We start from the raw sequence: 24,896 nt of genomic DNA on the forward strand, positions 1-24,896 counted from the left end.
TCCATCAAACAGCTGTGAACCACGAATGACAGGTACAATGATTTTAATGGATGATGTGACTTGATAAATATTCATACACATGTGCTGTTATTTTTTCAGCACTGTCTTTTTTATTTAAAATAAACATGTAATACAATATGCTTTGCTGTGTTTGTGTCTATTCCTGCTAGAGACTCTTTATTTGTCATTTGAAATGTTCTGTTTTCTCAAATGACAGAAGTTTTTATAACGAGGAGTGAATATGAGCCCAATAGGCTTTTCAAAAGGATGAAAAGAAACAAATAATATTAACCCAGTTGTTATTATAATGTAATTACTATTCTATCATCCAAATCAATTGGAATTCTCTACTTTTTGACTTCTCTGCTACTTTCCACAGCCCTTAAGATCACAGTAACTGTTAAGAAATTAAAACGTATATGTATATATATAAATATACATACATTCATAGCATTGTGTCTTTGAAATTGGCTCCACATACATCTGAGACCAAGTGACAGCTTAAGAAAGAAATCTCTGCTCACACAATGGTCTCTCAGCTGCTGCACAGTGGCCTGGAGTCAGTGCGGTATTCGGAGACGTCCTGCTGGCAGAAGACTGTAACTGCAGCCTCTCATCAAAATTAATGAACTGCTAAAGAAAACAACAGAGCCCAATGCCTGCTTTAAAAAAAAAAACGCATCACCAACACAAATGTTAGCACAAAGAAAGCTGAAGAAAACATGAACAAAAAAAAGAATACATTATACAAGTTGGCTTAAAAATTGCAAAAAAAGGGTAATACTGTAAAAATATTGTCCACTGGTTAAGACTGTGGAAGCTTCATATACTGATTTTCTTTTTTTTCTTTTTATTTTCTTTAAGCCTTATTGCACATATTTCAAAATACAAGCATCATTTTTGTGCAACTACTGAACCCTCGATCAGAAATCAATATAACTGTCGGTCTCGTGTTCTTTACTAAAAAATACCTTTGCCTGGAAAGACTACAAGAGCAGACTAAACAATACACATGTTCACCACACTCTGTGCCAAAAGACTCAGAGCCAGTCCTGGGGTGACTGTACTGGAGTTCTGTTTAAGATTCAATAATATTTTTTTTTCTTAACCAATTAGAACAGAGGTGTCAAACTCAGCTTCTGTCAGGCCACAGCTCTGCAGAGACAGCATTTTCCCTCTTCTAACACTCTAAATTCAACTCACCAAAGCCTTGCTTATTAGCTGAGAAGTTGAATCAGGTGTGCTTCACAAAGTAAAATTCTAGGTGTTGTGGCCCGACAGGGCTGAAGTCGGACATGTGATTTAGTTAGATGTATTTTTTGGTTATTTTTTTTGCATCTTGGTTGCAGCAGAGTTTTATTTATAACACTAAGTCCTGTGTAGCACTTCTGTTTTCTGTACTGTTGTCTTTTGTTCCGGTGTTTTCTGCATTGCTGTTTGTGTTTCTGTCTGTATTATTCTGTGTGTTGTTCTGTTCACTCTGCTGCTTTTCTCTGTCATGATAAACTCTTCTCCACAGCTTCCTACACGCCTCTTTTATCTTGGGGATCTTAAACGCATACACTATGGGGTTAACTGCTGAATTAGCATGAGACAGGAGGACACCTATATCAATGGCAACAGAGGGCACCTCAATATTATGACCATAGTAATGCACACTGTGCATGAGGAACAGAGGGAGCCAACAGACAGCAAAGAGACCCAAGACCAGAACCAGTGAAACAGCCAGTCTGTGTTCTTTTTGGTAGTATGACCTGGACTCGGCAGCTGTGCCTATATTTGCTCTTAACTGCCTTCTAGTGGTCAGGAAGATGTAACAATACAAGCCTGTCATGACAGCCAATGGAGGAAGTAAAGAGCTGAAGAATATGAAGTTTACTAGATATGAAGTGGAAATAACAGTTAAGAAGCCACATTCAAAACTGGTAGAGTTCGCATAGGTACCATTCACAACATTATAATTGTGCCATCCGAACATGGGGATAAAACCCCATACAGCAGCAGTGAACCAGCAGAGTGCAACCAGGATCCAAGAGCGTTTTTGAGTGACTGTAGACTTATACCTGGAGAAGAACATAAATAAATAAAAATAGGCAATTTCACAAATGACTTTCTGATTCTTAAAAAAAAAAATGAAAGGATTGAGAGAAATGGTGAACTTATTGTATTTCTTTGGCTTCATGATTGTAATGAAAAACCAAGGAACACCATGCTGCACAAAGAGTGAATCCAAATATGAAATAATTCAACTCACGTGAGGGGGATGCGCACACGAAGACAACGGTCTATTGCAATGGCCAGGAGTAAGACGACAGAAGCCATTTGCAGCATTAGCAGAACACAGCACATGAAAAGGCATCCATGAAAGGAGGTCTTCATATGGATGTCCACCAACACAGCCAGTGGGATGGCAACAGACCCCACCAGGAAATCAGCCACTGCGAGGGATGCAATGAAGCAGAAGGTGGGCTGCCTGAGGGCTCCACATGTCCACACTGCCCAGATCACCAGCCCATTGCCCAGGCAACATCCTACAGCGATGAGTACTTCAAGAGGTACATACTCCCATCTAGCATTACTAGCCATGGAAAAAAGAATGAGATCGATAGAAGTAATGATGGTGATGGTGTGCAAGAAGCTGGCTGTGACTACGTGAGAGAACCTTCATGCACAGAAAAAAAATCTGCGCTAAATACAATTAGAGGTAGACTAGAGGAAGTGGGCTGTTCATGTGCAAAGTGCAATATGAATCCACATAGCATGAGAATGTCACATCATAAGAATTATAACATTTAAAAAAAGGCTTTAAGTTATACCTTTCATTTTAAACCCTAAAATTGTAAAAAACATGCAATTTTTTAAAAACGTAAAAAACATGCAATTTTTCAAAGGTGTTATTGAGATTAACGAGTCTTGGAAATGACCTGTTGAACACAGGATATGTCCATACACTTCCTGAAAAGTTGTGAAAACCACAAGCTCCTAACATCACTTTCAAATAAGGCTAATAGACAGCATTTGCCCCAACACAGGTAAATACGATTGTATGTTTATTCATATATATATATATATATATTATATATATATATATATATAGGTAGAATTTCCTAAAACTGGAAAAAATGTACTAAAAGAAAAGTGCATTGATGTTCTAAACTATTCATGGCCAAATTAACAACCATTCTAGAGTTTTGCACTTAGCAGTTCAGTTGTACTCAACAAAGAGCTGAATATCTAAAAGCCAGTTAGTAATTTTAGCACTAGAGTCTCTCTTGCATCTCAAAAAAGATCAGGCAAAATTGTTAATGTCCAGGACAAATTTCTGTTCCATCAGGTATTAGCATGCATTATATTACCACAAACTCTTTCTTCTCTCTTTCTCTTTCTTTCTGTTTCTCCTGAATAACTATTTTTCTTTTGATTGAAACTCCCAGCGGATGACTGCATACAATTTAGGCCTGGGCGATATCTAAAAACAATTAGCATAATATTTTCTTAGGTGTGGAATATATTGCCCCAAAGGCATTTTCCATTGTTACAACAGACTTTTCTAAAATAAACCACCATTGAGACACTTTAGCTGTATGCAAAATACTGCAAATTTTACTTAGTAAGTCAGAGACAGTGGGGAACCTACCCCATTTCAATACCAGTTTTAACAAGCCCTCATCCACTTGGACTCATCAGTCGTCCTCAGGGGAATCCCAGCGCCATCTTAAGAGCTGTTTCATTACGTCATTAGCTGAAGTGAAGGGTGTGAGATGAGCCCTCAGGGAGGTGAGGGATCGAGCAAACACCATTGTTAACTTCAGCGGCAGAACTTGCCCAGAAATCATTGCGACCTGACGCATTTCCTTTTTAAGACCCCAAAATAATGGCAGACAAAGCTTAGCATTTACAAGCTGAAGAATCCAAACCCCTGTCCCAAACCAGAGAACTAGCCATACGTCTGGAGAATTAAAGTTTATTCTTGCACACAGGTACCAGACACCTAGCCAGCCCATAAAACAATGGACTGATGCAGTTTTGTAGCTGGATTGATGCCAAGATTAGGCCCAGCCTATACATGACAAGTGACAGGTGTGACAGACATGACCATGTAGGGATGAACAAAATTAGACAGAACAGAATGTTCTAAATACAATCACAGTACAGGGACACACAATACCGAACACAATGACGTACAACACAGCACTAAACACATTACAAGCAGTACATTTCTGCAAAGCTATAGCAACAAATTATGTAAAAATGCTTAACATTTCAAAACCATGTCATTCGATTTATTTGGCTTCAGGTTACAAACTACTCCATGGCTGCTGATACCACTCCATCACTTTGCTCTGTTAGCTGTATTGTTAGCATGCTAAAGGCTACACAGCTAAGAAGCACAAAGGCTACGCTCACATTACCAGGTTGAAGTGGCACTAATCCAATTTTTTGCCCTAATGTGACTCAGATCTGATGTTTTCAGGGCTGTGTGGACACAAATCTGATCTTTTCTGAGCCACTTTCATATGTGGTCCTAGATCAGACACATATCCGGTTTGTAGCCATGCGACCTTAATGTGAACACTCAGATCAGAATTCATGTGCTTTTTTCCTCTGCGCCATCATTCAGCGTTACCATGGCAGCAGTGCCGAACAGAAGTTAAAGCCTGTAAACCGTGGAAAAACAGCACATCTCACCTTTTTTGCCTTCGTCTAGCTCTAATAATGAAGCTGAGAGCTGATCAGAGTTACTTATCTTCTCAGCGAAGCTCGTTCTGCTTGTTAGTTTGCTGATGATGATGCAAGTGATTCATTCACGTGACGTTACTGAGTAGGATGTGCGCATGAGGGTCATTTCAGGACCCTGGTTCGTTCACATTAATGACAGATTTGAGTTACTTATCTAAACGAGTGTGAACCATCCTGTCAGAGAGATCAGATTTGAGCAAAAAATCGGATTTGAGCAGTGAGGCTTGTAATGTGAACGTAGCTAAACAGAAAGGCGCTACGCCACAGTTCTACTCCAAGTTTAAAGCCAGACAAAAATTACTTACACACATTATGTACACTGTGCTCAAATGTCTTAAAAAAAAATTTGGATTTCAAAGTTTGCATGGCTAGCCGTTTAGCCCACTGAGGCTAACTTGCCGAGGGTGTTCTGTTTAAATAATGCACTCCTCATAGTCCCCTCCTGCTCTTTTGCATCGAGAGGCCACTTGTGTAACATATGAGTGACGCACATCCGAGTGGGGAGTCGAAGTGGGCGAAGGTAAGTTAAAAAGGGAACTTAAACAGTGCTTTACTCTATTGTGGCCTAATGGATTTGAAAGACCCAGTGTTAATTTCAACAAGAATTTTAAATTTAGTTGTAGTGCACTTTGTACCCTTTTGTTCCATGTTGCACCATGTTCCTGGAGGAACGTAATTTTACACCACTGTGTACTTGTACATAGACGGAATGACAATAAAAACCTCTTGACTTGACTTGACTTGGGAGGGGAACGTGAATTTGAGGGGGAACTGAATTGGATACAACACCTGACCTCCTCCATGCTGTGCATGCTGTGGCCCTCAGTAGCTGTTTTGAGCGTTTGATGTGTTCCAGAGCTTTTGAAAGTCGCTATCTGCTAGCAGAGTAGAGACTGTGCTACTAGCTAGGCTCATGACTGTAGCATATTTTAAACTCAGTGACTGTAATGCTTTCGATATTACACTGCATTGCACGAAAACTCAATGGTTGAAACTGCAGTCTACCCCCTAGTGTCATGGAGGTCAGTCTCTATACATATTACATAGTTCTGAAAAAAGTGAGTTGACGAACATTTTAACGGGGGTAAATGCCCCCCCCAACCCCCTGCACCCCCCCAAATGTCGTCCATGCCAGAAATTATGATAACAAACAGGCCTATCTGTCTAATGCCCTTTTTAAAGTAATGAGGTTTATTAAGCTCACTACCTTATTCAGTTATTCACAGTAAGCCCTTGCATAAAAACAATGCAACATCCTATAAATGTTCCTTAAGCCCTGTTTGGACAGGATTAGTTTCACATGTGGAGGTGGGGTATTACTGGCATTTCTCAGTCATTTTATTCCCATACAAATGCACCATGTCAGTCATTTTTACTGACTGCGCACTCCTGCATCAGTAAAGATTCCAGCACCTCTTACCTTCTATAAAATGAGCTGTAGAAATAACCTCTGGTTAAATTAGTCCCATGCAAATCCACATGTCGATAAACATTTTATAATATCATGTGGAAAGGGAGTTTCTTAAGTATGGAGTCACTAAAAGAAGTGATTAGTTGTTTTCTCTGATGAAGGTCAGGTCAGCTTCTTATTTACCTGCCTCTTGTTTGAATTTTTCTGTTCCACCTTAAATGGCACAGGTATTATTATAATGCCTGTAGTGCCAGAATGTAACTGGAGCATAATTTAAGGTGGAACGGGAAAATTTAAACAAGTAGGTGGCAAATAAGAAGCCAACTTCAGCCTCGTTGTTCTCTGTGGATAAAATCAAGCCAATATGTAATGTTACTGTCTCATGTGCACAACCCAGGACACGCAAGAATTATGGAAAAAAGTTTGCTTTTATGCAGTGAAGTTGACAGTTCGTTGTAAATTCCCAAGTTAATGGAGATGCTAATAACACATAGCATTCAGACACAAACGTAAATGGTTAGAGTAAATAAAATAATGGCTAAATGAACTGTTTTAACATGTTTTCTACCCTTTTCTGGCGCATAAATCAAATAGGCACTCCTATTTCTGTCATTTAGACCAAGGTTTCTTATCCTGTGCGAGTTGGTCATAAACATTGCAGATTTCCTGTAATAAACTGGCATTAGCCCGCCTCCCCATGGAAAACTAATCCTGTCCAAATAAGGCCTTACACAACAAAGTTGAGAGAAAAATAACACCAGAAAATCTACACTGTTAAGCATCCCACACTAAAGCATTATGTCAGGGTGGGCATTAAAAAAGTACCCTGCAATACACCAAACAGTTATTGAACCATCTAAAGTTTTACTTTTAGCACTTTGCCTCTAACTGATCTGTTCAGATATTTCTATACTGTCACAGAAATTTGCAGTGACAGTGCAAAAGCAAAAGACTCTAAATAGAAACCCCTCAGAATCACCTCTAGAACTATTGTTGGCTCTCTTGTGCATGAAGTAATTCGACAGTACACGGATGACCAAGTAACTGACCAACTAATTGCTCCATTGCAGACAGCAACCTAAATGTACTCACAGGACCGTAAGGTTATGTACATTGATATGTTGGAAATAAACACAATTGGACTGAATTAAGCCTTAAGTAAAAATACTATTATAAAAATATTAATTACAAAAATAATTAAGTAGTTGATTTTAACAAGTATGCTACGTTTGAAACCATATGATACCGTGGTTAGGAACCTCTGTAGTAGGCTACAAAACCAAAACAACAAAAATGAGGGGTGGAAAGTGATCGCACTTAAAATACTTTAGTATTATTTTGCAAGATGTGTTTGCTGAGGTATTTTTGAAACTAAATAAGTGTGCTCTTAATTACATTTTCAAGAAAAAAAAAACCCTAATTTTTTTCCTCCTTACATTTTCATTTAGACCTTCAAAGTCATTACAAATCACAAATGGCATGAGATTTATCACTTTTCTCTTCTTTTCTAATAATAATAATAACAACAATTATAATAATAATAATAACTTTTCTCGAACACTTCACAAGCGTTATACTATGAAATAGTGAGTTTAAAAAGTAAAAGCAAAACCCTACAAGATAAAAGTAGCAATAAAAATAAAATTAAATGAAGTAAAATAAAATACAGGACTACTGTAATATTGTAATCTATTGCAATTTTGAATAATAGCTCAATTAAAAAATATATGTCTTTAAATGTCTCTTAAAAGCATGGATCGACCATGAGATTTAAGATCTAAGAGATCTATAATCACGTGTAGAAACAAACAGACAGACCAAGAAACTTTGAGAACACTGGAAGGATTGAACAGGACCCTCTTTGGGGCTGTTACTATCATGAAACTTTAGCTGATGATTGACTACCATACAAGTAATTGTGTTTTCTTCTTCATTGTTTGCAGCTATTAAAACACAAGTCAAAAGTGGCCATATTGGCCAATTAGACAACACTATCTGGTGCCACTGCTCGCCAGCCCTCTGGACCGGCTTACCAACATTGAGCCTCCTGCTGTACAACGCCGTGCAAACCTCACCCTCACAACCTAACCCCACTGATACTACTGCTGTTGCTACATGAACTAATCAAAATGAATCATTTGAACTAATCAATCATTTAAACTAATCAAATTAATCAATCACCCATTGCAGAACTGACTCTGTGTTTTTCCTTTCTTTCCTTTGCCGAATTGAACAGCTGCCCATCCTGTGGGTTCTGATGCTGCCGCCTCTTCTGCCTTGATCGGGTGCCACTGCTCGCCGTGCAAACCTCACCCCCACAACCTGACCCCACTGATGCTGCTGCTGCTGCCGCTGCTGCTGCATGAACTAAACTAATCAAATTAATCATTTGCTCCACCTCTTTTCCCTGTTTTTGTACTATAATACTTTATACTAACAATGTTTACTAACCGGTGTCGACCAGAGGAGGATGGGTTCCCCTTCTGAGCCTTGGTTCCTCTCAAGGTTTCTTCCTGTTTCTCTTAGGGAGTTTTTCCTTGCCAGTCCTTGCCTGTCGCCACTGGCAACGCTCATGGGGGCTTGGACCCGGATTTCTTTTTGTAATGCTCATTTCCTTGTAAAGCTGCTTTGTGACAACACCTGTTGTAAAAAGCGCTATATAAATAAACTTTACTTACTTACTACTTACTTACTATCAGCAATGTTTACTTAAAAGCTAACACTTGTTTTAATGCTGAATCAATACTACACACACACACACACACACACACACACTGTTGTTTCTTTCTGTTGTTCTTTGTTGTTTTAAAGCCCCATGATATTATTTACATTTATTTGTCTCAACTCAACACACCTAATTCACATTTTGCTTGTTGTAGCATAATATGACTATGAAATCTAACAACTGTGGAAAAAATGACTGCAATCAGCTTTAATATCTGTCATCACATCAAATAACTGCAATCATCTCAAATAACTGTGAATAATAATAATTTGTAATAATAAAGGCCTTGGCATGCTGTCACTGGAAAGAAATCCCAAATGCTCTCAAACAGCTTTTTAAAATATGCAAAAATATAACAATCTAATCTCACCACAAGAATTACAGTTTAGGCAATGCTTCTAATGGCTGGTCTAACACAGTTAGAGAGCCAATCTTCTTCTAAAGTAACAGAGTAGGGTACAGATAAGATAAGCCCAGCTGTGGTCGGTTATTTCTCCTGGGTTTGATAGTAACATTATAGATATCAACAATTTTTGGCAAGTACTAAAAAATTCCAGATTATTTGGGTGCTCAGAACGGTATAAAAGCGTGCATTAAGTAATGCAGCTGCAGTACCTTTGGGTAATAAACAATTCTGCTCCCCATTTGAATTCTGTGACTGCAAACATGTGCATTCATGAGACTCTGCTAGTTCCATGCCAGCATGCCAGTTTGCTCTCTTTCAGTAATGAGTGCTAAAAGCTCCCCCTTGTGGCTAACATATATATATTTTTACACACGTACCGATCAGTCATAACATTAAAACCACCACTATGTTTCTACACTCATTGTCCATTTTATCAGCTCCGCTTACCATATAGGTGCACTTTGTAGTACTACAATTACAGACTGTAGTATATCTGTCTCTCTGCATACTTTGTTAGCCCCCTTTCACCCTTTTCTTTAATAGTCAGGACCCCCACAGGACCACCACAGAATTACTATTTGGGTGGTGGATCATTCTCAGCACTGCAGTGACACTGATGTGGTGGTGGTGTGTTAGTGTGTGCTGCGCTGGTACAGGTGTATTAGACACAGCAGTGCTGCTGGACTTCAGTGTCACTGCTGGACAGAGAATAGTCCACCAGCCAACCAAAAACATTCAGCCACCAGCGTCCTGTGGGCAGCGATGAAGGACTAGAGGATGATTGACATAAACTGTGCAGCACCAGATGAGCCACTGTCTCTGACTTTACATCTACTAGGTGGACCAACAAGGTAGGAGTGTCTAACAGAGTGGACAGTGAGTGGACACAGTGTTTAAAAACTCCAGCAGAACTGCTGTGTCTGATCTACTCCCACCAGCGCAGCACACACTAACACACCACCACCACGTCTGTGTCACTGCAGTGCTGAGAATGACCCACCACCAAGATAATACCTGCTCTGTGGTGGTCCTGTGGGGGTCCTGACCATTGACGGACAGGATAAAAGGATGCTAACACAGTATGTGGGCCACAGTCTGTAAGTGTAGAACTACAAAGTGCGTCTATATAGTAAGTGGAGCTGTTAAAATGGACAATGAGTGTAGAAACAACGTGGTGGTTTTCATGTTTAATGTTCTGGCTGATCGGTGTGTAATCACATAATATAGTCGGCGGCACGGTGGCGCAGTGGGTAGCGCTGTCGCCTCACAGCAAGAACGGCCTGGGTTCGATTCCCGGCTGGGCGACCAGGGTCCTTTCTGTGTGGAGTTTGCCTGTTCTCCCCGTATCTGCGTGGGTTTCCTCCCCTGGTCCAAAAACATGCAGTCAGGCCAATTGGACTTGCTGAATTGCCCCTAGGTGTGAATGTGTATGTCTGTCTGTCTGCCCTGCGATGGACTGGCAACCTGTCCAGGGTGTGTCCTGCCTTCCGCCCAATGACAGCTGGGATAGGCTCCAGCACCCCACCGCAACCCAGAAGGATAAGTGGTTTAGATGATGTATGTATAACATAGTCCGCCTGTGTAATGCTATCAGATTTCCTGATGACATGATTACCTTATTTCTCTAGGCGTAGTTGTGTCAGTGTGGTCTACACTCCCAGTCTCTGATCCTTGTTTTTCATCTCTCTGCGACACTTGAATTGGCAATGAATATGAACGAACACAACCATAAGCACTTAAACTACACTTCCTTTAAATTACACAAAGCATAGGACTGTTGATTAAAACTGTTTTTAATAATTTTGAATAAGTATGTTAATACATTAATACATTTTCTCAGATGTAATTTTACAGACATTTAGACAGCTTGACTGTTGTTGGCTCTCTAAATTCTCACCTCATGTCTGTCACCCACTGCTTGAGTTTCTCTCCTTTCTTTTTTTATGCCTACCACAACAAGAGAAAATGATATTATTCTAACACAGAATATTACCCCTCATCCCCATCTCAATATTTTATGTTAAATGTAATACCTAGAAGTGTATGACGTTAGCTAGTAGCAACACCTGAGCGTGTGTAGATAGCTTAGCTCTTAGCTCAGTAAGCTATAATAATGTTACCTAGGCAGTTAGTCATCAGGTAAATACTTACTGTGCTCTCAAAATAAAACCCCTCTGTGAATGAAAGGGTTGATGAAATACATATTTCAGAGCTAGTCAGTTCAGCTAGATTTAAACATTACACACTAAACATATAAACATTACCTTCATTTTAAATGTTAGTGCTAGCTACTGATAACTATAGATAATGCTTAAGTGTCTCTGAGATGGAGTGATATGTACTGACATTCCAATGTCTGTACAAGCTTTTGTAGTGTAGGCTACTGCACAGCAAACATTAATACGTCTTTTATACAGTAAGGTCAAAATCTGTGCTAAACACATCAAAATTCCTCGCAGCATTCCTCGCAGAAGCTCTTTTGTTTAACATGTCGCGTTTGGCAGGAAAACTGACCAGATGCTGCGTTTGTGTGGTGTCAGAAACTGAGAAGTAGCAATTCTCCTACTTGTAAATTGCTCTTGAACGGCAGACAGACTCATATTTACAACTGGTAAACTCTGGATTCTAGCAGAGCCAGTTTATAAGGAGCCTGGTCTCTTCCTGTTTCTCCCATTATATCTGAAACATTACTGCAAAATGCCAGAGGGTGCCCATAAGCAAGTCCTCAATTAACGGGGGTGAATGGAGGTAAATGGCTAAAAACGGAAGGTTAAAGTAGTTTCTTATCACCTGCCCAGAACTTTTCAACACTGCTTTTATATTTTTGAATGCTTCTGAACTCCATTTATAGGACTTTATAATGCCACCTCATGTTCGTTCAAAGCAATAGTGAGGGTGAACTGCTTCACACAGCCAATAATAAAGAATGTCCTGATAAGAAACATTTTCTGTTTTTAGCTGGAATTTTGCAGTCATGTTTTTGATATAAAAATAAAAAGTGGCCAGGCTGCCCTCAACCAGAACGGTGTGATGAAAAAAGCTGACACAAGTTTCTCACAGGGTCAAGTTCTCACATGTAAAACAGTAAATGTTAAAAGCGGACTCTGAAAAAGTTGTCTTTATGTTGGCCAATAAAGTTACAAGGTAGGTGCACCTAATAAACTGGCAGCTCAGCCTTTTCACTTAGTGATGTGACTTACTGTTCTACATTATTATAGCATGAGCAAGAAATGTCTTTGACATGTTAGTTTAGGTTATTAGTCCTTCAACAGTCATTCACTGGGTCATTCTGCTAAGGACTTTTATTGTGAAGGGCTAGTTCCAACAGGGGGGGTTGTGGGGGGGGTATATGTATGGAAATGCTTTTGTATAGCTCTGACCAATAACAGCTGGTTAATAAAGCACCACAACTTGTGCAACAGCTGTGTACATTTTAATACCATTACTAGGATACACGATTGTGTTAACGTGCCACAGATATGACCAAAGTGGGGTAGTAACAGAGAACATGTAACATTGTTACATAATCAGGATACAAAAAAACTGTAATTACAGTTATTACATTATTACAGGCAAAAAGACAGTAATCAGATTACAGGAACATTCTAAAAATGGGGTGATTACCATCAGGATTACATTCAAACCTCACACACACAGACTTGTGGCCCTTTGTCAAAATTCACTGTTTTTAATGATAAATATGTCCTGTGACTCGTGTAGACTTGAGAAGTTTTATACTTGTGGAAGAGGAGTAGAGGAGGCTTCTGCACCAGGAGAGAATTCTGAAGAATCTCAATCTTCAGCTACAGTTCACAGTCTTTTATTCAACCAACCAACAGAACGTTTAGTAACTATTTTATTTTTACTGTCAGAACTGAGATCTGCTGCATTTTCTCAAAGATATCTGAACCAGTCCTTTAACTCTGCTTTATACATCGCCAGTTTCTACGTCAGCAAATTAATCTGATCTGAACTATTTTATTCCTATTGGTTGCTCTGTGAAATACTACAGTTTGAGTAGTCATAAATTTAGCTTTTGTGAACATTAACTAGCCTAGATATCTTAAAACATATTACAACCCCATTTCCAAAAAAGTTGGGATGTTCAGCAAATTGTACATGAAAACAGAACGCAATGATGTGCAAATCGTTTAATACCTATATTTAATTGAAAATAGTACAAAGGCAACATATCATAGTTTTGAAAGTGAATTGTTATCCCATTCTTGGTTTTCAGCCTTGTCCCTTGTGTACGGAGATTTCTCCAGATTCTCTGAATCTTTTAGCCTGGAGGTCCAGCATCCATGGTTTCCAAAAAGAATTTGAAATTTTGATTTGTCAGACCACAGGACACATTTCCACTTCACCTCAGTCTATCTTAAATGAGCTCGGGCCCAGAGAAGGCGGCAGCATTTCTGGATCCTGTTTATATATGGTTTCTTCTTTGCATGGTGGAATTTTAACCTGCATTTGTAGATGCAGTGATGAACTGTGGTCACAGAAAGAGGTTTTCAGAAGTGCTCCTAAGCCCATGCAGATGATTTTGTCTACAGAATCAAGTCTGATTTAATGCATTGCTGTCTGAGGGCCCAAAGAGTACAGCCAGCCAATATTGGTTTTCGGCCTTGTCCCTTGTGTATGGAGATTTCTCCAGATTCTCTGAATCTTTTAATGATATCATGAAGATGATGAATCCCCAAGTTGTTTGTTATATTTTACATTGAGAAATGTTATTCTTGAATTGTTACACTGTTTTATATATATATATATATATATATATATATATATATATATATATATATATTTATATATATATATATATACACATTGGGCAGAAGGCAGGAAACACCCTGGACAGGTCGCCAGTCCATCGCAGGGCAGACAGACAGACGTATACATTCACACACACACTGACACCTAGGGGCAATTTAGCATGTCCAATTGGCCTGCATATCTTTGGACTGTGGGAAACCGGAGCACCTGGAGGAGACCCACGCAGACATGGGAAGAACATATAAACTTCACATAGAGAGGACCTTGGTCGAACCCAGGCCCTTCTTGCTGTGAGGAGATAGTGCTTCATATTTAATATATGATATATATTATCAATATATAACATGATCATTATATTAACATTATAAATATATAATTATTTTATAACACATTGATTTGTTGTCTTTGTACTATTTTCAATTAAATATAGAATTTAAATCATGTACAGATAATTGCATTCTGTTTTATTTACATTTTGCACAGTGTCATAACTTTTTGTTTTTGTACAGTGGATTATCTTAAGACAAATTAAAGAATGCTAACTGGAATCACACCTCTCGATGAAATTATCTACAAGATTTTAAAAAGAGTGGTTCAAGCTATAGTAAAGACAAGAAAATGATGAGAATTGGAATGACAATGCAGTGTTCATCTTGCAATTACTGTAATAAGTGGGACAAACTAGAGTAGAGAGCGTAGCACTGTCATTTAGAATGTGTCACTGTAATAACTGTCACGTACCGCTAGAGGATGCTTATCATACTGTCACATGACTGCTAAAAAACTAAAACAGCTAAAAGGGACATCCAAAGACAGGTCAGAAAACAATACAACAAATCAGGTCAAAAACACAGCAGGACAAGCAGTTAAACAACATTCAGTACTCTCAGTGAAAGTGGCAATACTTCACAAAGAAGTAGAGACAAACAAACAGTGAAGCTGATCTAGTTTAGGCTGATGTCTGAGAGTTTTGTTTCATGTGATCCTCTTCTGAATTTCCAAAAATTTACAAAGCTGATACATTTTGCAGTACAGACATTTTTCCTCCAAACATCATGACATCTGAAGAATTTTGAGGTTTTTCAGAAGCCAAAATCCGAATATTGCTACATGCAAGCTAACACTGCTAAGCACTTAACTGACATAATAAAACTGGCAACCACACCAAAATACATCACACAAACCAGCAAGCTTTGTCAAATGCGATAATTAAGTTGGTAGTTTAGCCAGTGAGGTACACAGGTTCTAGGCCAGGGGCACCCAAATAGTTTGTCTTGCGAGGCCAACGTGTGATGTTCATGGTGCTAGACAATGTAGAGCTTTAAAAACAAGTAAAAGAACTAAGACACAGGAAGCCAGTGCAGTTCTTTTAAAATGAGGGTGACATATGAACTCTTGCGAAGATCATTACAATAATGAATTCTCCATTTAACAATTGCATGTGCAAGATTTCTTTTTTCAAGTTTTTATTGCATTTTAATATATTTTTCAGTAAAACATCTACATTCATGTAAATGTAAAATGAAACTGCACACCATACCATACATCAGGGCATCTTTACACCAGAAAAAAGACGTCTAATTTTACCTGTAAAAACATTTACTTTGTATTCTTATATACTCGAGTGTTTACATTTCGTTGTGTTTTTACTCTCACTTAAATGTATTTTTGATAGATTGTGACACAGTATATTCACTTAAGTGTGCTTTCTCTATACTTTCTGTAAATGATGTCACTGTCCAGTTATTTTCGGACTGAATGGTATAATTCGAAATTGTACTGATTTATTACATCGTTGCTAATGCGGCTATTTGCAATTTCACCCATCTGTTCACAGAAACTTAAGAAAAGAGACGTGCAAATCATAAAGACCTTTTATTGAAGTTTTATTTGAACAAATGCTTCTGGCAATAGAAGGTGTGAAGTTGGTCTTCAGTGATTGCCCAGGCAACCACCAAACAGCCATGAACCACTGGATACAGGAGCAGTTATTTTAATTAACATAACAAATTATACAACTTGATATAATTCCTAGTTGTTTAACTCAATGTGTCAAATATTTAAAACAGTATGCTTTGCAATGTTTGTATTTTGAATATCATGTTTCAAAGATTCAGTACAACCAATACATACTCAACTGCTATCCAGCTTAGTTGAGATTCTCTACTTAGTTTTTTTCTAACATACATACATACATACATACATACATCATCTAAACCGCTTATCCTTCTGGGTCGCGGTGGGGTGCTGTCCCAGCCTATCCCAGCTGTCATTGGGCAGAAGGCAGGATACACCCTGGACAGGTCGCCAGTCCATCGCAGGGCAAAGAGTTAATGATTGCAAAACAGTAGCAAATCTAAAAAAAACTATCATAGAACAATATCTCAGGCATCAGCATCAGGCAGCACATTCCTAACTACTTCATGTGTTAGCTTTCTGTGAGGGAGCTTTCAGGGGCATTAAAAATTTCAGATGTTTGGTTCCAATCACCACCACTGTGAACAATTCTGACTCTGAACTTTTCTTTAGAACAGAGCATTTTACATCAGACCACCTAGAATGACTTTGTTTACACCTTAATGATTTAATTATGTAGACATTTGGAAAAATTGGTGAAATTCTCCTTTAAATAACCCCAAAAAGACCATAGAAAATTAAAATTCAATATATTTATCACTGTTTTTTGATTTTGGTCACTTTGATTTGTTTCTGTCACTCTGACTAAGTGACAGTTTAAGACAAAAAAGAAATAATATATAGAAAATGTGACTGTCAGCTGCTGCCCCATGTCAGACTGTGGCCTGGAGTCATTGTGGTATAGACGTCCTGCTGACAGAAGGCTGCAGCCTCTCGTCAAACTTAATGTACTGCTAAAGTAACAGGAGAAACTAATGCCTGCTTTAACAAGCTTTATTAACACAAACCATGGAAAACCAAAGAAAGAAGTTACATATCTGCTTCAAAATGGCAAATAAAGCTTGATCATTTTTATATGGCAAACAATTGAAAAAAGGGCAAAAATAAATTGAGAATTTGATAAATAAATAAAGTTGTGGAAACCTCATACATCATTTCTTGACTAAGCTTCGTTTTTTTTGTGCAGATATTGAACTCTCACTCAGAGATCAATGTTACCATCAGACCCGTTTTTGACTGATAGGCTTTTAAATGGAAGAACTATAACAACAGACGTTCTGTTTGAGACTTTTCCTTCTTCTAACACTCTAAACTAGCTTTGTGAACGTGCTGAAGAGCTCAATCAGGTGTGTTAAAAAGGGGAGTTGTGCCTAGTTTTTAAGAATTTGAGTACTGAAATGTTAACAGTCATTCAGAGTTTATTTGAAAAGATTCACTGTAAAGAAATTAACAGACACCAACATCTTTACGGTGGTGGTGATAAGAAATCAGAGGCTGCAATATGTACAACATAAATGTAGCCATTTTACTTACTATCTGAGACAAGCAGTGAACCTACAAGTGTCTTCTGAGTTTTATATGTATTATTGGTAATGGTAAAATAGTGAAGGGAAATCAGAAAAAATACGTTTTTTGTGGGGAACAATTTTGCCATGAATGAATAAATTTTAGAAGATGGTTCATTCCACATCCTTATCTCAACACTATCTAAAAACAAAGCATCAGGTATCAGTCAGTGTATTAACCTGTTCATGTAATAACTTTCTGTGAGGGAGCTTTTAGAGAAATTAAACTCACATTTGGTTCCTATCACCACCACTGTGGGTAGTTTAGATCAAACCTTTCTGAAGAACTTTGTTTACCTTAATTATGCAAAAGAAATTGAAAAATCAGTAGAAATATTAAAGTTCTGGATTTTGACACGTGATTTAGACCTATGGTCTTTGTGCATCTTATATATATCATCACTTGCACTTTTACAACTCTGAGTCCTGTGTAGCACTTCTGTTTTCTGTGCTGCTGTTTTTTGTACTGTCTCTCTGCTGATGTCCTCTGCCATGGTAAACTCTAATGCACAGCTTCCTACATGCCTGTTTTATCTTTGGAATCTTAAATGCATACACTATGGGGTTAACTGCTGAATTAGCATGAGGGAGGAGGACACCTATGTAAATGAGAACAGAGGGCACCTTAATATTAGGACCATATAATTTTATAGTGTGCATGATGAATAGAGGGAGCCAACAGACAGCAAAGAGACCCAAGACCAGAACCAGTGAAGCAGCCAGCCTTTGTTCTTTTTGGTAATATTTGTGGGACTCGGCAGCTGCACCTATATTTGCTCTCAGTTGCCTTCTAGTGGTCAGGAAGATGTAACAGTACAAGCCTGTCATGACAGCCAACGGAGGAAGGAAGAAGCCGAAGAATATGAAGTTTATTAGATATGAGCGGCTGTTAACAGTGAAGTATCTACATTTAAAACTGGTGGAGTTTGCAAGTGTTGTACTATTCCAAGTGTTATAGTTGTTCCATCCAAACATGGGGATAAAACTCAACAGTGCAGCAGTGAACCAGCAGATTGCAACCACCATCCAAGAACGTTTTTGAGTAACTGTAAACTTATACCTGGAAAACAAGTAGAAAACAATTTATTTGTTTCAATTTTAAATAATTTAAAAGGATTGAAAGGAGAAGCTAATGTATTGTATTTGTTTCACTTCATAATTCAAAGACCGATCCAGGACAAGTATAAGTTATTAGTTTTTTCAGAGTCAGAAAAAAGCAAAAAATGTAGTTAACAGATTTTTTTTTCAGTATTTAGTGTGTTTTGTAATGCATGCTCTTTTTAGGAAACTTGCTTTTAATTTTTTTTTTTAAATCTGCAGGAATATTTTTTCACATTCACACAAACAACTACTAAATATGTGAATATTTCTTTCTCATGTGTATTTAAAATGCCTAAAGGGGATTTCTCTAAGATTAGGTATAAGATAATCCACTTTCATTAGGAAGGGGAAAGTCAAAAGAAAACAAGTATTTTCAAAAGGAGTTTTTAAAAGGATACAGACAAAATGGGGCTCTTAACAACTACCTGCAAGACCTAATAGACAGTGGCGTGGTCTTGATTCACATAACTTGGACTTGAGCCTTATGACTGTATATATTCCTTCCATGTGTCTCTCTGTTTGCCCCCTCAATAACAACCTAGACTAACATTAGACTCAGACTGTAAGTGACTACTTAGCAGGAGATGAGTGATTACTAAAGGAAGCCTGGCTCTCATTAGCATGTTTTACACACTTTGTACGTTGTAAACTCTTATTTCTGGAGTACTGGTGAAACAAATACCTTACAAAGACTTCTAGCTAGTATATCACCCACTACTTGTTGATCTTCAAGGTGTAGTACAGTGCTAAGTATAGTTATGGGTTTATATATAAGGACAACTCACGTCAGAGGGATGCGTACACGGAGACAGCGGTCCACTGCGATGGCCAGAAGTAAAGAGCCAGAAGCCAACTGTAGCATTATGAAAACACAGCACATGAAAAGGCAGCCATAAAAGGAGGTCTTCATATGGATTTCCCACACCACAGCTACAGGAATGGCCACAGACCCCACCAGGAAATCAGCCACAGCGAGGGACACAATGAAGCAGAAGGTGGGCTGCCTGAGGGCTCCACATGTCCACACTGCCCAGATCACCAGCACATTGCCCAGACAACATGCTACAGCAATGATCATCTCAAGAAATATGAAGACCCACACAGCAATGCTACCCATGGAAACAGAAAGAGGTCAGACAGTACAGATGGTGATGATGGAGAGTAAGAAGCTGGCTGTGACCAGACCTCTCGGTGAGCTCTGATGAAATGCATGGAGTTTCGAAAAGCAGTGAGAAAACTTCATGCGTACAACCACAAACACACAGATAATACACACACAATACACATCCACAAAGAAACTAAAGGAAGTGGGCTGACTGTGTGTTAAGTGCAAAGCTCAAATGAAAGGCTGTCAATATGCATAGCATGAGAATTTCATTACCCATCAGAATTTATAAAGAAAAAAATTACATCTATAATTTTACAAACTGTGGCTAAAATTCACAGTTCAGTACAACTGAATTCAGTGACTCAGCTGCAACTGTTGCAACTGCTGCTTCAAAGTTTGTGAGCCCCTTATCATTTTGTGAAAAAAGCCACACCTGCAACATTTCTGTTGGATTAAGGCATTATTTGTTGACTAACTGGTGTTTTTAGGGTCATTGTCTTTCTGCAGGACCCACCTTCTGTTAAGGTTCACCTTATGGATTATACCCTAACATGAGTAAGATGACAGAGGCCAACCGTGGCATTGTGAAAACAAAGCACATGAAAGGGGTTCTTCATACGGACGTCTGAAAGCATAGCCTGGGGGATGACCACAGACCACTCCAGGAAATCAGCCTGTGAAGAAAACGTATGTACAGATCATATGGCTATTTATAAACCTTGTTCATGTCTTCCACTGAATTTGGTGTATAACCACACTAGCTGTAAAACCACACTTGTGTTGGGAAACCTGTCTCAACTATACTATAAAAGGAGAACCTCTCAACACTGAACTGTTCATAAAAACAAAATACAGCTCAATGCAGGAAAAGTATAGAGTAAGTTTTTGTACACAGAAAAAAATATTACTTCAGTACCTTATTGTGGTAGAGAACAGCACTTTAATGCAAGGCAGATTAAGACTGACAGACATTTGTCACTGTAGCCTTAATGACTGTCCCTGCAGATTTCTCCCTCAGAGCTTTAAAATTCCATTTCATCTTCATTACTGCTCTGTTTAATTCTCATCAGCTCCTTTTCCTTGTGACCATTTCAACTCAAGGTAGGTCATAACAATTCCTTTCACATTTGCCTTCCACTGTACAAAGCAGGATTCATTGCATAATATTGAAATCACGATTTGAAACACTGCTGATTTCAAAATGCAAATGCTGCAGTTTTTATTATTCTTGTAAAAAAATTGTTTTAGTTTAAATTTAGCTGATGTAACAGAATTGGCAGTTAGCATTCTCCTCTAAGCTCATTCAGCAGTCCAATGACTCTGCATTAACAGCAGCTCAAAAAGATGCAGTGGCTGGCTTAACATGACTATGAGGAAGCTTGTGCTAGCCTTCACACTCCTAGCACTAGTGGTATTGTGTGGTTGAGGGGAGACCTAGCTAGTGGATGGAATTGGACAGGGGAGAAAATTAATAATAATAAAAAAAAAACCCTCAGTATTGATGTTGTGAAGTCTGTGAAGGCTTACTCCAACGGGATGGAAAAAAAGAAAGAGAGAGTAAAAAAAATGTTATTTGGGTACCCAAAATAAAAAACTTTGTCAAAAAAATTGGTCACATTTTTCCTACCATTTCTGACCAAATGCCTTTAGTATTTTCTCTCAAACCCAGTGAAACTGCATGCTAAAACTCTCAACATTTAGCAGCCAATTCAGCACATCAGGCAAACAAGAGTTAACAGACTAAGAACAAACATGATTTTGGAATATTTTTAAACACTTTCAATGCAAATTTAGTATTAATTAATCAGACCTTTCCTCTCCTCGTGCAGACCTTTCATCTCCTAGAGCCAAAACCACATCCTCTCCTTGCACTAAAACCGCATATGCAAATGACAAACAAACCAACAGCATATATAAATACACTACCAACAAGAATAATCAAGTAAATGAGCAACCCAAAACAAAAAAACACAAAAAAACACTCACTCCAAATTGTGTCTCACCACCAAAATTCGTAGGATGAGAAGACAGCCTATTTAGACAGGATTCTTTTTAATTTAAAACAGCACTGAAGTGCACCTTTCAAGAGCACCCACTTATTTGAGAAGATGCAACTGACTGGGGCACTTATAGCCTCACTAATCAATCTAAGAAAAGCTACCTAAAACAGAAGAAAAATACCTTAAAAAAAGCAAACCAAGAGGGAACACTAAAGGGGGAACCCACTAAGGGGAAAACACTAGTGAGGAAAAAAAGCAAAGGAGGAAAAAACTAAGAAAAAAACAGTGACCATCATCACCAGTGCTCCACCTGTAAAAGTATTGACTGACCCCAAAATTTAACAGAATATACTCAATGAGCTTGTACCTGTCGAATGACAGCACTAGTGGTATTCAATGCCCGACTTTTCTTTATCCCTCAGCACTCAAATGCTCTGTAAACATGAAGGGGAATGTATTTCAATGTGTTTTAACAAGCAATTAACCATAAATGGCCTAGAATGGTCACTAGGCACTTTTACCTGCACGATGGCACACAAACGTACACCACTGGTTCCAAGCGCATCCAAGTTCACTCTAAAAATAAACACACTTTAATATTTGAGCTAGAACTAGAATTTGGAAAACAACCACTCACTAGCAATAAACTATCGCTACTAGAATGCTATTTGTCCCAATACGTTACATTAGTGCTGGGTGATACGACCTCAAATCAATATCACGATTAATCGAATATTTTACCTCAATTAAGATTAATGAATGATTATTTTGTTTTTGTTTTTTGCTTGATTTTTGCCCTCATAGATCACTGACAAGGTTTGTACTGTAAATATGCTCTGCGTATCTTAATGTAAGTCGTCTCAACAGCCAGCTCGGAATTCACACGGCTTTTACGTCAATCCAACTCATCATAATTTCGTTCTGCTGAGTGCTAATAACCAATTTGTGTGATATTTCTGTACAAAAATTAGAAGAGACTAATCCAAAAATCCTCCACATTTTAGGATATTTTGAAAGAAATGGCTGAACGCGGCTGTAGAAGAGCAAGGCTGCAGCGTCAAAGAACAGTTAAAGGTCTGAAAGTAAAGTTTAAAGAACGACACAAACCAAAGAACTGACCACACCCTTTTTACGGCTTCAGTGAAGCTTCATGATGGCTCCTCTGATGCTGGCGAAGAAGAAACTGAAAGCTCCTACTTCGCCAGTAGTTACAGCCTCCTTGCTGCTGTCTCCACTCTTTCACAAAGCAAGATCTTCTCCATAACTTAGAAATAAAGAAGCTTTCAAAACCAGCTTATACCCAGCCCACTGTTGCCTGCTGCCATGCACGAGACCAAATGCTAGTTTACTCCAGTCATGCAAGACTTTAAACATCCTAGGAATGCCACAACGGAGATTCGGTTGTCAAAATACAAGTCCCCTAAAACAATGCATTTTAGCCCTGCCGGCTACATATTACACACCTGATTTTCTCTGTGTGGGTTTATTAATTTTTAACCACTGTTTCGGGCAAATGCGAGAGACCAACTGACAACGTCTTGGAAAGCTCGAGATTGGGAAACAATGAGCGCGAGTTATAGACGTAATGAAGTATGGTGTCTGCATAGACCACACGGTATTTTTAAAACACAAAACACCAACTAATTTTATTAAAACAAAGTTATGAAAACTCTGAAACAGATTATACAAATTACACTATTAAACTTTAGAATTTCAGTTATTCATTAATTCCTTTTTTGCATGTAGCAAGTTTTCAGAGGTCATCTGGTCTACCACCTCGGGGTGCTTACCACAGTTTGAAAACCACTGATCTAAGGTATCAGCCGTGATACGGACAGCCCAGTCAATAGGTGAGCACTCTGCATTAATTGTCTTTGGAGACAGAATAATGTCATGATGAGAAACATTTTTCATAGCTCAACCTTGCTGTGCGATTCAGGTTTCACATCCACTATTCGGTCATAGACTATGAGATCTCCGGAAGTGTGAATTTCCTCTGAGCTACTGACGAGAGCTTGAAGCTTCTAATGATTAGGCTTAGAGCAACACGCCCTTTATCAAACTCACTTCATCCTGTTTCAAGTAAACTGGCTCATTTCTATTGAGCATTACACAGACTTTAGCACTCTCTGTCTGAGCTTTTCACTTCTCATAATGATCTGCATATGCCACAGCCCAACTGGTCTGGATAGGTAAGGTTTTAAGAAATTAAGAGTCACAATTGACACAAATAAAGGTTTTTGGAGGTAAACAGTCGTATGAGGCTATTATATGGGAAATCTATTCTAATACAGGTTCCAATAAACTCTGGATAATAATTCAGTCAGATTGTCACATTCTGTTTTGTATAGACTTACTATCCTAAACATTGGCCTGATTTATGTGAAGTTCTAGTGTCACGCACACGCTGTACATGGACAAAACTGATATTACCTCACATGACCAAAGGGTCTGACAGCACATTAACCAAAATTTAAGAAGTGCTGTGCTGTAATAGTCTTTATCTTTTTTTTGGAGAGTTTTAGTGCTATTTGTTGAATGCTGACTGTGTTTTTGAACAGACTGGTTCTGATAGGGTTTAGGTGCTCTGTATTTCTCATTGATATTGAGGGAGGGCTGTGTCTGAAATCTACCACCATCTCTTCAGTCTTCTGCATTTAGCAGCAGGTAGTTGCTGCAGCATCATGAGAGCAGCTGCTCAACTTCCTTCCTGTAGGCAGATACACCACCTTCCACAACGTCCACCACAGTGCTGTGGTCTGCAAATGATAAGATCTTCACGGCTGGTTCCTTGAAGACACAGTCATTGGTGTACAGACTGAAGAAAAGGGGTGAGAGCACACAACCTTGTGGAACTCCAGTACTGATGGTCTGGGGGTCTTACATGTGTTTTCCAAGCTATACCTGCTGTATCCTGTTTGACAGGAAAGCCATGATCCACTGGCTGATGGGATCTGGCACAGACAGCTGGGACAGATTAATCTGCAGCAGCTCTGATGCTATGGTGCTGAAAGCTGAGCTGAAGTCCACAAACAGAACTCTGGTGTAGGTACCAGCACTGTTGAGATGCTGTAGCATGAAGCGCAGGTCATCAACAGACCTGTTAGTTCGGCCAAACCTGACCACATTCAATAATTTCACATGTATGAC

General features: G+C 38.6%; 2 protein-coding genes across 2 annotated transcripts; both read right to left on the minus strand.

Annotated features, from left to right (window-relative positions):
* Window positions 1-1,360: 1,360 nt before the first annotated feature.
* Window positions 1,361-2,586, minus strand: LOC118807641 (adenosine receptor A1-like). Its single transcript, XM_036569678.1, has 2 exons — window positions 2,255-2,586; window positions 1,361-2,063 (listed from the first exon to the last, which is right to left on the minus strand). The coding sequence occupies exons 1-2, from the start codon at window positions 2,584-2,586 to the stop codon at window positions 1,361-1,363; spliced, it is 1,035 nt and encodes a 344-aa protein (XP_036425571.1).
* Window positions 2,587-17,595: 15,009 nt separating this feature from the next.
* On the minus strand, window positions 17,596-19,828 carry LOC118807576 (adenosine receptor A1-like). The gene is made up of 2 exons (XM_036569611.1): window positions 19,424-19,828; window positions 17,596-18,597 (listed from the first exon to the last, which is right to left on the minus strand). Exons 1-2 carry the CDS (start codon window positions 19,753-19,755, stop codon window positions 17,949-17,951), a joined length of 981 nt encoding a protein of 326 aa, XP_036425504.1. The 5' UTR covers window positions 19,756-19,828; the 3' UTR covers window positions 17,596-17,948.
* Window positions 19,829-24,896: the final 5,068 nt, after the last annotated feature.

Source organism: Colossoma macropomum, unplaced genomic scaffold (genome assembly GCF_904425465.1).
Source record: "Colossoma macropomum unplaced genomic scaffold, Colossoma_macropomum, whole genome shotgun sequence".
Lineage (NCBI taxonomy): Eukaryota > Metazoa > Chordata > Actinopteri > Characiformes > Serrasalmidae > Colossoma > Colossoma macropomum.